The sequence below is a fragment of the Chrysemys picta genome, chromosome 16 (assembly GCF_011386835.1).
Source record: "Chrysemys picta bellii isolate R12L10 chromosome 16, ASM1138683v2, whole genome shotgun sequence".
Classification (NCBI taxonomy): Eukaryota; Metazoa; Chordata; order Testudines; family Emydidae; genus Chrysemys; species Chrysemys picta.
Window position 1 is genome coordinate 5,894,155 of NC_088806.1, and position 13,787 is coordinate 5,907,941.

At 50.2% G+C, this 13,787-nt stretch overlaps 1 protein-coding gene, 1 long non-coding RNA gene and 1 other non-coding gene across 6 annotated transcripts in view; 2 read left to right on the plus strand and 1 right to left on the minus strand.

The window, feature by feature from the left end:
* LOC101945803 (zinc finger protein 883-like) overlaps positions 1-13,787 on the minus strand; it is a 172,426-nt gene that overhangs the window by 141,934 nt on the left and 16,705 nt on the right. Inside the window, exon 10 of one of the 4 annotated variants that reach the window (XM_042859526.2) lies at positions 3,501-5,451. The exons of 2 other annotated variants lie outside the window; for them this stretch is intronic. In XM_042859526.2, coding sequence (XP_042715460.1) covers positions 5,393-5,451 — 59 coding nt within the window. In that variant the 3' untranslated portion in view covers positions 3,501-5,392. Of the gene's footprint in view, positions 1-3,500; positions 5,452-10,099; positions 12,118-13,787 lie in introns of those variants that run through there. One more of the 4 variants, XM_065569326.1, reaches the window with a different exon arrangement.
* LOC135975987 (uncharacterized) lies at positions 5,451-9,815 on the plus strand. Its single transcript, XR_010593218.1, has 2 exons — positions 5,451-5,794; positions 6,795-9,815. It is a non-coding gene; the product is annotated as an uncharacterized LOC135975987 (long non-coding RNA).
* TRNAK-UUU (transfer RNA lysine (anticodon UUU)) lies at positions 8,825-8,897 on the plus strand. The gene has a single exon. It is a non-coding gene; the product is annotated as a tRNA-Lys (tRNA).

The window sequence follows — 13,787 nt, forward strand, 5'->3', positions numbered from 1 at the left end:
AGAGGCGCTAGCGATGACGGGGCCAGTGCCCTGCCAGCACTCAGGGGTCCCGGACGCTCCTTGCCGGGTCAAGGGGCAGTCCCTCCGGACGTGCCCCATCGCCTGGCAGAGGTAGCACCAGGCTTCCCCCATAGAATAATGCACCCAGTAGCAGGGCCCCTGGAAGGGGACCAGGAAGGACCTCTCGAGTGCCTCTCCATCGCGTGCTGCTGGCGGCAGTTGAAGCTGCACCTGCTGGTGGAACAAGAGGACGTGACTGAGGGCAGGGTCTTTGCAGCCCATTGGGAGAGGGCTGATAATGGAGATACGTTTCCCCAGGGTAGAAAGGGCGGGCAGCAGGGCGGCATTGGGGTGGAAGGGAGGAATGGAGGTCAGGACTACGTGGATGCCCAGGTCCTCCAGTGGCTCCAGGGGGATGAACACGCCCCCCAGTGCCAAGCTCTTCTCCACCGTCTCCTGGGCGGTGCCCTCCGATGCTAGGAAGAAGAGGACCTTTCCATACATTTTGGAGGGCGCCATGATGGCAGTGGGCCCCACCACCCTCGCCAACGCCCGCACATAGGTCTCCACGTGGGGCAAGGTGGGCCCCAGGAGGCAACAGACGCCATGCTTCCTGTTTAAGTTGGGGAAGGGGCCCCGACTGCTATAGATGGTAGCAGAGGCGGTGGTCGGGAGAGATGATGTAGTGACAGGTGGGGGGGCTGCCGCCACCTGGGAGTATGCCCTGGGGATTGGGGGAGGGGCACCCACAGAGCTGGTGGAGGGAACAGCGGGGAGGAGCACCGCAACCAGTGGTGGGGCTGTGGCAGTGGAAGCACCCCTGCCATGGAGGGCCTAGTCTTCTTGGAAGGGCTCTCTTCTTTTTGCCCTGGCCCTTTCTGCCAGCTGGGGGGGCCCCCAGAATCGAGGGGGCGAGGGACTTGGCAGCAGCGGAGGTCACCCCGTTGCTCGCCACTGCTGGCGCCCCAGTAGGGGTGGTGGCAGGTGTTTCGGCAGCAGCGGTTGAAGTAGAGGCTAGAGGTGGTGACGAGGGGGCAGGTAGGGGAGGGGCAGTGGGGTCTACTTGTGGGGTCTTGCCCGCCGTGTTCCCCTCCATAATGAGCAGGGAGGAGGGGAAAAAACACCAGAAAAGGGGGGGGAGGAGAAGCAGGTCAACCACTCCTCCCCGCTAGGCTGCAGGCAGGGGAGGAGGGCACCGAAATGAAGGGGGCCAGATAGGGGGGCTATCAGGGACTTGGGGGGGAGAGGGAAGGGGGTCAGTCACCGATGTAAGATGGAAATCCGGATCCTCTAGCTGCACTAAGGGAGGGAAGGTTACAATAACATCGGGGGGTGCAGTGATTAACCAAAATGGGGGGGCACGAGCATGGGAGGGGGCATGGGCACATGAAGGGAGGGGCCAATCAGGGCAAGGGGGGCGCAAAGGAAGGGGAGCAACCAGGCTGGGAACAAGGCAGAGGAACCAAAGGCGCTAACTGTAGGGCTGGGGAGGGACAAACAAAGCTGCAGAAGAGAAAAGGCGGGACAGACAAACAAACTGAAGCTGGGGAAGGGCAAAAGGCTGCAAGGGGCAAATGGGGTAGGCAGCAAAGGGCAAAGCCAGGGGGCCTGTTGCCAAGGGGGGCGGGTCAGTCCGGGGGGGGTACATGTGCCCACAAACGCTTGCACAAAGTCAGTGTTTGGGCTGGCCGCTGCTGCAGGTCCAAAAGGTGGAAATAGGGCATGGCAGGCCAGGAGAGCAGCTAAGTCCCAGAGGCAGAGGCGGAAGTAGAAGGTAAATAGCCAGTGGGGGTGGTGGAGGGGGCAGTGGTGGCGGGGGGGGGGGTTGGGAGGGACACAGATGGACCAGGGGAAGGCTCCACACCACACCCCGTGTCCCCACAAACACAGTCTAGACCCCCACCACTAGAGCACAGTTCGAAAATCACTCAGTCCCGGATGGCCCCCTCCACAGGGTCTCCAGAGTCTCTGTGCGCTCCCCAGCAGCCGATGGTCCACTTAGTCCTCCTCCTCCTCCAGGCTCCAGCAGCTCCCCAGGACAAACAGAGCAGCAGCAACCCTGGCAGCCAGGCAGGAAGGATCCCCCACAGGTGGTAGCAACGGTGGTGTGGTGGGGTCCTGGCTTCTCCTTCCAGAGGTGGGGGGGTTAGGGAGGACAGGCCGGCCCCTCCACCCCTCACTCAGCAGTGGCAGCAGCAGTCCAGGGAGGGAATTCCAGCCAGCAGCAGTAGTAGGGTTACCATACGTTCTCTTTTTCCTGGACATGTCCGGCTTTTCGGCACTCAAACCCCCATCCGGGGGGAATTGCCAAAAAGCCGAACATGTCCGGGAAAATGGCGGCTCTGCTCCTCCCCTGACTCTTTGGCTCTGTTTAAGAGCCGAGCTGCCCGAGCGCTATGGGCTTCAGGCAGCCCCCTTGCCTCCGGACCCCAGCCGCCAGCCGGGCACTTCCCCTCCCGGGCTCCGGTGGCACAGGGTCCGGAGGCACGGGGGCTGCCCAAAGCCGGTAGCGCTGGGGCAGCTCGGCTCTTAAACAGAGCCGAAGAGTCAGGGGAGGAGCAGAGCCTCCAGTCGCGGCGGCTCTGCTCCTCCCCGACTCTTCGGCTCTGTTTAAGAGCCGAGCGCTACGGGCTTTGGGCAGCCCCCATACCTCCGGACCCTGCGCCGCCGGAGTCCGGGAGGGGAAGTGCCCGGCTGGGGGTGCAGGGTCTGGAGGCACGGGGGCTGCCCGAAGCTGGTAGCGCTGGTAACTCTTAAACAGAGTCGGGCTGCCCGAGCGCTACCGGCTTCGGGCAGCCCCCATGCCTCTGCACTCTGCGCCGCCGGAGCCCGGGAGGGGAAGTGCCCGGCTGGGGGCGCAGGGTCCGGAGGCAAGAGGGTTGCCCGAAGCCCAAGCGCTACCGGCTTCACGGTTTGCCGGGCAGCCTCCAGACCCTGCGCCCCCGGCTGGGCGCTTCCCCTCCCGGGCTCCAGCTGCGCTGGGCAAGCGCCGGCCAGGGGCGCAGGGTCTGGGAGCTGCCTGGCAAACTGTGAAGCCGGTAGCACTTGGGCAGCCCTTCCCCCATGGCTGGGAGTGGGAGGGAGGAGGGGGCGGAGTTAGGGTGGGGAAGGGGCGGGGCTGGGTGGGGAAATGGGTGGGGCCAGGGCCCGTGGAGGGTCCTTTTTTTTTATTTAATAGATATGGTAACCCTAAGCAGTAGTAGCAGCCCAAGGGGAGGGAGGAAGAGCTCCAGCCAGCAGGGCAGCCCGAGGATACCAAGCACTCCCTGTAGCGGGGTGGACACCCGCTCCTGCCTGGAAGGACTTAAAACAGCCCTGGGAGAGGGCTGAGATTGGGAGAGGGCTGCTGCTAGGAAGAGCAGCAAGCCTCTGCTGATTGGGGAACTAGCCACAGATGTGGCCATGCCCCAGTCAAGGCCCAGTTGGCCTTTTAAGAGGGCAGTGGGCCTGGAACACACAGTCTCTCTCTCTCTCTCTCTCTCTCTCTCTCTCTCTCTCTCTCTCTCAATCAATCAATGTGGAGAGGGATGGGAGTGGCTGTTAGGAGCTCACAGGGTACCTAGAGTGGAGCAGGGCTGAGGGAAGGATAAAGGAGCTGGGGAGCTCCAGCCTGGAAACCCCCAGTCTGCAGGCCTTGTTAAAGGCCCAGAAGGGTACTGGGGTTGCAGAGGGCAGCCCAGGGGTAGGCCAAGACAGCAGGTCCAACCCCCCCTTGCCAATGATGAGTGGCATTTACAGACTGCAGTCTGCCCCAGTGAATGGGGGCTAGATGGTGACTGGCAGTAGCCACTGAGATGAGGTGGGGATAAGGAGTGGGGGGTTCCCCTGAGTGGGGAAACCCAGATTGGGGATGGCTGCAGTGGGCAGAACCCCTGGTAAAAGGCACCTGTGTCTGGGAGGGACAGGAGGGCCTGTGGCAAGCAGGATACCAGCCTGTAGAGGGTGCGCCAAAGCTAGAGAGCTAATTCCCATACCGGACCAGCAGGAGGCGCCCCAGCAGTGAGTCTCGCATCGCTACAGTAACCTACACATTTTAATAGTTATCTTTACCTACCTAAGTAGGTTCTTACCAGGGCCGTCCTTAGGCATACACCACTGCGTAGGGCACCATGAAATTTAAGGCACCAAATTGCCCCAAATTTCATGGTGCCCTAAGCAGCTGCATGCTGCATACAGGGAGGCACCAGACCCAGTGACCAGCCCTATCCCTCAGCCAGCTTCCCCCCGCCCCCCCGCAGGCTGCACCTACTGCAAGGGGTAGGGCTGTCCCTAGGGGTGTGTGGGGCCCCAAACATCTCCCTCAGCCCTGCCTCTTACCCTTCCCCCATGCTCCACCCCCATTCCACCTCTTCCCCCATGGACCATGCACTCACTGCCAGTGGCAGGAAGCGGAGCAACCCGGCCCCAGCCTGCTCCGTTTCCCTTGCCCCGGCCCCAGTCATGTTGCACTGGGGTGGGGTTGGGGAAAGGTCCCCCCCCCCCGCACTCACCAGTGGCTGGAAGTGGAGCGCTGTGGCTGGGAGCTGGGGGAGTAGAGCAGGCTGGGGGGGGCAGGGGAAGTGGAGCAGGCTGCTGCTGGCCCCCCACTAATCCCCTGGGTGACTCTGGGCCTGCAGGGCCCCCAAAAAGTACTCCTGTGACGAACTGGGACTGTTCTTACTGTGGTCTGTGAATGCTGACAGGGGAGTGTGGCTAGGATAGTCTGCATTGGGGGATGGGAGACTGCCCGAAGGAGAATACCTGAGCGTGTAACATGAGAACCCAGGAAGGGGTTGGAGGCCAGGTGACACCTTGGCCCGGGAAACTGAACAAAGGCTGTGGGAGGGGTCGCTGAAGGCAGTGTGTTGGAAGCGGGCTGGAGAGATGGCTCTGACCTCCCAAGGGGGGGGCTGGGATGCCCTGGGACCCCAAGATGGACCTAACTGAGGGGGGCCCTGTTGTCTGTGCCTGCAAGACCTGTCTTGGACTGTATTCCTGTCATCCAAATAAACCTTCTGCTTTACTGGCTGGCTGAGAGTCATGGTGAATCGCAGGAAGCCGGGGGTGCAGGGCCCTGAGTCCCCCAATACTCCGTGACAACTCCCCCACAGCTCCTGCCTCCCAGGCCCTTGCGGGGGAGGCCTGGGACCCCACAGAGCCCCCCCATGGGGGAGATGCATAGGGCACCCAAATGGCTAGGGATGGCCCTGGTTCTCACCTCACATTTCAGTCCACTGCACTGATTGCTAGTCCCTAGGAGCCAGGGCCCTGCCTTTCGTGAAGCACCACTGGTCGTTATGGATCTCCTGGGTGAATGGACCCTGAGTGTTTTTCTCCACCCTGTTATAAACTGAATCAGTCTTTTGTCTTTATTCACAGAAAGGACGATCTCCTCATTGTCATATTGTCCTTTTCATTTCCACAGGGTTTTGATGTCTATAGTTTGTCTTTGATGGTTTTCCATTGGCTTTTCTGGGTTGGTGCAAAGGTTGACAATAGAGCAATACATCACATAACTAGCTCATAAGGGAGGGGTGACAATTCCCTCCCACTGGAATGGGCCATCCCCACCACGACCAATGATTGGAGTGACTCACTTTCATGACAATACCATATGGGCATAATTTTCCATGTAGTTACATTATTCTTTTAGTATGACTCGTACACACCTCTCTAAGCGATTAGAAGTATCAATAATTTACAAGCTTTCAGTAGAGGTCTCACTGCTATGCTTCCTGGATAAATAACATAAAATCAGTGTATTAGGTGTGGCAAGTTGGTTAGGTCTGAGACAGGAGTTGCTTGTGAAGAACAAGTATCAGGGGGTAGCCGTGTTAGTCTGTATCTACAAAAACAACAAAGAGTCTGGTGGCACCTTAAAGACTAACAGATTTATTTGGGCATAAGCTTTCGTGAGTAAAAACCTCACTTCTTCGGATGCATAGAGTGAAAGCTACAGATGCAGGCATTATATACTGACACATTGAGAGCAGGGAGTTACTTCACAAGTGGCGAACCAGTGTTGACAAGGCCAATTCAATCAGGGTGGATGTAGTCCACTCCCAATAATAGATGAGGAGGTGTCAATTCCAGGAGAGGAAAAGCTGCTTCTGTAGTGAGCCAGCCACTCCCAATCCCTATTCAAGCCCAGATTAATGGTGTTGAATTTGCAAATGAATTTTAGTTCTGCTGTTTCTCTTTGAAGTCTGTTTCTGAAGTTTTTTTGTTCAATGACAGTGACTTTTAAATCTGTGATAGAATGACCAGGGAGATTGAAGTGTTCACTTACTGGCTTGTGTATGTTACCATTCCTGATGTCCGATTTGTGTAATCGGACATCAGGAATGGTAACATACACAAGCCAGTAAGTGAACACTTCAATCTCCCTGGTCATTCTATCACAGATTTAAAAGTCACTGTCATTGAACAAAAAAACTTCAGAAACAGACTTCAAAGAGAAACAGCAGAACTAAAATTCATTTGCAAATTCAACACCATTAATCTGGGCTTGAATAGGGATTGGGAGTGGCTGGCTCACTACAGAAGCAGCTTTTCCTCTCCTGGAATTGACACCTCCTCATCTATTATTGGGAGTGGACTACATCCACCCTGATTGAATTGGCCTTGTCAACACTGGTTCGCCACTTGTGAAGTAACTCCCTGCTCTCAATGTGTCAGTATATAATGCCTGCATCTGTAGCTTTCACTCTATGCATCCGAAGAAGTGAGGTTTTTACTCACGAAAGCTTATGCCCAAATAAATCTGTTAGTCTTTAAGGTGCCACCAGACTCTTTGTTGTTTTTGTGAAGAACAGTGACCCCTTTGCCAATTGGCACCAATGAGAGTTTGTCTCACATGTCCTGAGCTATACTGTCACACACTGATATAATAGAAAGGCTAGCACAAAAAATAGAGAAAGGAACAATAAGATACTAAAATGGCAATGGTTGGAACTCTCCATTTCTCTGTGTTTGGATTGATGGGTACTAAGAGCTGTAGCTACAGTTGAGGAACCAGGTGATCGGACAGCTGGCTCAGCCATCCATACTAGTAGCTTTCTCACATACAGGGAAATGGGTCAAATTTGGAATTGATGTCATGACTCGCTTCCCATAGGGGATCAATCTATCTAAGGCTATGTCTACACATCAAACACTGGAAGTATTCTTCTGACAACCTAACACTGTCTACATTGGGAGGTCAGGTCACATTAACTACTTCTCTCAGTGGAGTGGATTTTTCACACCCTGAGAAATGTAGCTATGTCAACATAGCTTTTCAGCGTAGACCAGCCTTTAGAGGGCTTTTTTACCTGAAAGGCAATGAACTTCAGCCTTTCCCTGCATACTGATGGTTGACAATTGCAGCTTTCCTACCTGCTGGACACATCCTGTGACAGATGTCATGTCTTTCCTTTGCAAATTAGAGAACTGGGGAAGTCAGTGACCCTTACAGTCTAAGTGGGGAAAAGGCTGGTTCATAGAATTGGAAGGGACCTCAGGAGCTCATCTAGTCCAACTCCCTGCTCAAAGCAGGACCAATCCCCAGACAGATTTTTGCCCCAGATCCTTAAATGGCCCCCTCAAGGATTGAACTCACAACCCTGGGTTTAGTATGCCAATGCGCAAACTACTGAGCTATCCCTCCCTCCTCACATAGATTTCCTTTTTATAGAAATTGACTTTGAAACTAAGCAAAAGAAGTTCTATTTGAAATACAAAAAATTAAAATCTATACTGGGCCAATATTCTCTTCTACACTATTTCTCACACACATTGTCCCACTCCAACCTTCATAGGGAAGTTTTCTATCAGAACTCCTTACACTAAAGGGGGTAAATTAAATAAAAAAAATCCACACAGCTGAGCAACGTAGTTACACAGCCCTAACCCCCTGTGCAGATAGCACTACATCAGCAGGAGTACTTCTCCTGCCAACATAGCCACTGCCGATTGCAGGGGCTGGACTAATAAAGTCAGATGGGAGAGATCTCTCCCATTGGCTGAGAGCATCTGTAATAGCAGTGCTAAAGCCACGCAGCTACATTGGTGCATCTGCACCATCATCAGTTTTATTGTGTGGTGCACAGGGGAAACATGCTCACATTTTGCTACAGTGTCTACACTGTAGAGAGCTTTGATTTTCACACAGTCTCCAAACACCTTTCCAGCATCCTGAAATCTAAGTGGGAGTCTGAAGGAGCCACATACCTGCTCAAGGTACTTCTGATGTTCTAGAATGGAGACAGAGGGGAAAAAAGCTCAGTCCACAGTGATTCTAATGAGCATGAATAGCCAATTATCTTTCTATGTAACTACTTAATCAATTGTGAACCTTCCTATCATTATCCCTTTGAAATAATTACGGTGATGTACACTTGATTTTATATCCAAGTGTGCCATGGACTTTTAGAGGTTGCATTCACCAATTCAACCATTTGGCACTTGCAGAGGGGTACCTCTGTATTGTCCCTGATTCTTGTACAGCTATGAAAGGCTGGTAGATGCAGCTACTTTCCCCTCTTCTTAACCAGCACTAATATGAGCCTAGGCTAAGGCTAGGGCTAGGAAGAGAAGGAGAGGGAGAGCTCAGTGGTTTGAGTATTAGCCTGCTAAACCCAGGTTTGTGGGTTTAATCCGTGAGAGGGCCATTTAGGGGTCTGGTGCAAAAATCTGTCTGGGGATTAGTCCTGTTTTGAGCAGGGGGTTGGACTAGATACCTCCTGAGGTCTCTTCCAACCCTGATATTCTATGATTCAATAAGAGAGAGAGAGCAGCTGCTTTCCTGCTTTCTTGCCTAGTTTCACCTCTGCACTAACTCACTCTTTCCTCCCCTCCCCTCCAAGCCTGGCTTGCTCAGTTGGTAGAGCATCAGACCTTTAATCTGAGGGTCCAGGGTTCAAGTCCCTGGTCAGGTGATGAACTATTCAGTATGATCTAAAAAATCTCTCTTTGATGTAACTTTTTCTCTTCAGGATTTTGCCTTTCCTAAGAAGGGCCCTTTTTGCGTGTGGGATTGAAGGGGCAACTTCCTGACATTCCCTCTGTCCTCACAGGATAGAGGAATAAAGGCCTCTGGGCATATAGCATGTTCCTCCCCTGCACACACACACACAAAATATCCCTAAGGAATTAGAATCACCTGCTGCCTTCCCCTGTCCTGCTAGATCCCCAAATGAGGATGCTCTTCAACCTGAACCCATGTCCCCTCTATTCCCAGTGCCCCTCAGACCCAACCCACAGCCCCTCCTATGCACACTGCTCCTCACTCCCAACCGGAGCCTACCCCCCTTCATTCGGAAGTGGAGTTGTACAAACAATTTTCCTTGGGTCGTTGGTCACCATAACTTCCTTTACTGGGGTGGAAAGCAAGAACTGGGTGTGGACTCTTTCAACCCCCGTTCTTTCCAAATCTTTGGCCTTGGTTAGGATAAATTTACAGTTCTCTGAAGTAGAATCCTTTACAAACCACTCAAAATCTCAGCAGTGTTAGTGAGGAATGGCTTCCCAAAACATGCCCAGTTTTTCTTTAATTTGCTGGCACAGTTCCAGGCAAGGGACAGGATAAAGGGCTGGATCCAAATCTCTGTTAGTTACCAGACCTGAAGTTTCTATTCAAAAATAGCTATTTTTCTGAAGCTATTAGATTTCCAACACTGATTTCATTTTATACACATTTTTAGCAACTACAAAGGATAAATTCAACAAAACCCCCACTTCTATTTCCTCAACATCTGTGTCATGAAGGGCATCTCAGATACCATAGGATTAGCTAGGAGAGATCTTCTGTGGGGCCTGCGTTACAAATGCTTTAGGAACCAAATACATGGGCATTTTGCTTTCTTCAAAAACCACTTACTGTGGAATTCTCTCCCCAGATCATCTGAGACAACATTGACTTAAACAATTGAACTACACTAGGATCATATGCACTTCCTTCAGTTAGTTGGGGTTCTGCTGTTGTTCACCATTTCCGAGTGGAGATTTTAAATCACTGCTGTTTCTTTGTTAGCAGGTGCAGTAAATTGGAGAGTTCTCTCCTGATGACAGAACTGCACTTGAACTTTCTCCATGTTATCATGGAGGGATAGGGGGAAAGCAAAGCTGAAGTGAGAAATGATGACTTTAGCAAATGGTCATTTGTTTTAAATTCTCCAATAAATCTGAGCTACATCCTATCAAACTGAACTAATATTCAATTGGATGACCAAACAGCCTTCAGGAAAGATAGAAATCCACATCACAAAGAAATAGAATACATGAAAATGGAAGTGTGAAGTGAAATTCCAGAGCAGGTTACAGCTGATGACTCAGAATCAGGACAAGAGATTCTTCCATCACATTCTCCTCTGATCCATTCAAACCTGCTTCACTCAGCACTATCTCAAAAGTCAGTTATGTTATTTACAATGTTTTCAGTAAATTAGTATCTCCATAATGGTGGGAAAAAACAGCCACTTTGCCAGAAGTGGCTTTGCCAATAGATGGAACCTGGGATTTAAACTCCAAATGATCACATTGTGTTTGGGATTCATTTGAATTCCCCTCCCAGGTCTTTGATACTTTCATCTCCAGTCATGGTGACTCTGATATAGGATTAAAGAAGTCAAAGCATCATCTCCGACAACAGAGAAAGCTTCATCACATGACACTTTGAGAAGTGGATGGATAGAATGTGATGAAGTTAAACTCTTCATGGCTCAGACAAAAGGTAAGAGTTCTGCGGTGATGGGGAAGGAGGGAATCTCTGAGTTACTCCATCTCCTTCCAGTGTCACAGAGGCTGAAATGACACATTTTTTCAGGCCCCTGCTTCTCTTCATTTACATATAATTTGAAAAGTTCCCAATATAACTGCTCTTCAGCAAAACCCAGAGCTATGTGAGAATAACTGACAATAATACAATCTGTATCATTGGTGACTAACAATAACTTTGCAATAGGAGGAATGGTATAAATGTGATGCTCCCTGGTTCCTGATACGAAGGGGACACTCGAATTACCCATGGGACAATAGAAAGTACAAATAGGTCCACCTCAAAACAGGGCAAACTGCAAAAGGCAAAAATGGCCCACTCATCTGGAGAAGTCGAGGGATAACGGTGCTGCAAACAGTTCAAGCAGCTTTAAAAGTTAAGTAGGAATCAGGAAAAGTATTTTTAAAAAAAGTATTGATAGCCCTATAGGTTTTTATGGTGTTGATCTCCCTTGCAGATTCTCTGATGGCTAACATGGGTCGAGTGCCAAGAGAAGGTGTTCCCACACTCACTGCTTTCATAGGGTCTCTCTCCTGTATGGATTCTCTGATGTTTAGAAAGGGCTGAGTTGTTAGTGAAGCATTTTCCACACTCGCTGCATTCATAGGGCCTCTCCCCTGTGTGGATTCTCTGATGTTCAGAAAGGCCTGATCTGCGAGTGAAGTTTTTCCCACACTCACTGCATTCATAGGGTGTCTCCCCTGTGTGGATTCTCCGATGCCTATTAAGGTGCGAACTGCGATTGAAGGTTTTCCCACACTCACAGCATTCATAGGGCCTCTCCCCTGTGTGGATTCTCTGATGGAGAAAAAGGCCTGTTCTGTGAGTAAAGTTTTTCCCACACTCACTGCATTCATAGGGTCTCTCCCCTGTATGGATTCTCTGATGTTCAGAAAGGGCTGAGCTCTTAGTGAAGCATTTTCCACACTCAGTGCATTCATAGGGCCTTGACCCCATGTGGATTCTCTGATGGAGAAAAAGGCCTGATCTGCGAGTGAAGTTTTTTCCATACTCCCTGTATTCACAGGGTTTCTCACCTGTGTGTATTCTCTGATGCTTTATAAGGGCTGAGTAGTCATGTAAGTTTATCCCACACTCAGTGCATGTATTTTTTCTCTTTTCCATGAGGATTTCCTGCTGGGTTGTGGTTTCCTTGATGTCCTTCTGAGTTCCCCAACAGGAAATAAATTTACCCACTTTCTCCCCTGGCTGGTTTCCCTTCTCTCTTTCTGGTCTGTGCTGAATCTCACAGGATTTTCCCTGGTCATGACTCCTGGACACATTCCTTTTTGGTCTTTGCGATAATTCTCTGTGTTTATCCACTTGCTCAACATTTTCCTGCTGAGAATTCTGTTCCTCTTTGTCACATACCATTGCATCACCTGCAGTGATTGAGACAGAAACCTCAAACAGGGATGGAAAGGGGAAGGCCAAACCAAAACAAGTGCTGGAGAGAGGTCAAAGAAAAACCAGGAACTGAACTTCCCAAAACTCTTCCCCCAAATGTAATAGTAGGATTTTATGTTTGTATTTTATATAATTTAGAATGAAGGATAATAATGTAGCATGAATTAAATGTGTTGGTGTATGATCTGATCATATCCTGCCAGCCACCCTTTTTGAATAACAGAAAGGAATAGACTAATGGGCCAATGAGTAGAAATACATCAGCCAGAATCTGTGTCTGGACTGATTTCAAGGCAGAAACAGACCGTTGAGGGTCACCAATTTGTTGTAGGTTTAGCATTTTCAAATAAGTACAAGAATGCCATGATTGTTTTCTTTTGCATTGCAATTTGATGTTTCTGTTCAAAATGTTCTGGGTAAATTAATTCTGTTTTGTGTGTGAATGAGAAATGTATGTGTTAAGAGGTAAGTGTGAAGGCCATCGCTGAACCAGATGTACGAGCGAGGAACTGGAGACAGACGTAAGGGCACCAGGAGGCTGCAGTACACCCCTATTGAAATGTCTGAGGAGGACAGATTGACGACTCTAAAGATGAGACAGGCACCTACCAGTGGGGACAAGATAACTGTGATTAAAACCAGCATGGGACAACTCTCTGAGGAACTTGATGAAAGAACAAGATAAAGGATGAGAAGGACAATTTAAGAAAACAAGCACTCGGTGAAGATCAATTCATCACAGCAAAATGGTGCAAAACTCATTGGTCCCAATGAAGGAAAATCACTATATAAACAGGGTGCCTTGCCCTGAAACTTTGGGTTCATCCTGCCAAGACTTCCCAGGAGTATCGTGTCGCGACCGACAGAACCCAGCTCCTCCCTTCCCGTGATGAATCTAAATGGCCACTAGGTTGATCCAGACTCTGGACTGTTAACTATAACATCGACTGGCAGGACAGTGTATGTGTGTGTGGTGTGTGATTGAATGCATATGCTAATTGTTGTATCTTCAATAAACGCGGTGTATTTCCTTTTCCCCTGAAAAAGATCTTGTGTGCTTCTTATAAGCATAACAGGGTAACGTCCACAAGATAGATAGCTAGCACATCTTGGAGGGACTGTTGAAATTAAGTGGTTCATCAAGACACACTTGGTTGACAATGGACCATTGGAGAAGCACATCTACACTGAGTGGACTGTCATGTAAATGTGCTGTCTGGAATGTAGGTAATGGCTTCCTGCAATGACTGAGGGAAATTGGGCATGAACATGTGACTTGTCCCTGTGACTCCAAACTCCAGCTTGTTGCTGTAATTTTCCACAGTAAGAACAATGGGATGCCCTCCACATGGCAAAAGCTATAAAAGGCCCAGAAAACACCTCCATGTTGTCTTCAATCCTGCTTCTTACCTCTGGGGGAACTTTGCTACAGACCGAAGCTCTGAACAAAGGACTGAATGACCCATCCAAGATATGGATGTACTCCAGAGACCTGACTTAAACCAGCAGTTTATTCCATCACTGCTACAAGCCTGAACCAAGAACTTTGCCATTACTGTATGTAATTGATTCCCTTAGACAATTTTAACTCTCACCTTTCTTTCTTTTTATGAATAAACCTTTAGATTTTAGATACTAAAGGATT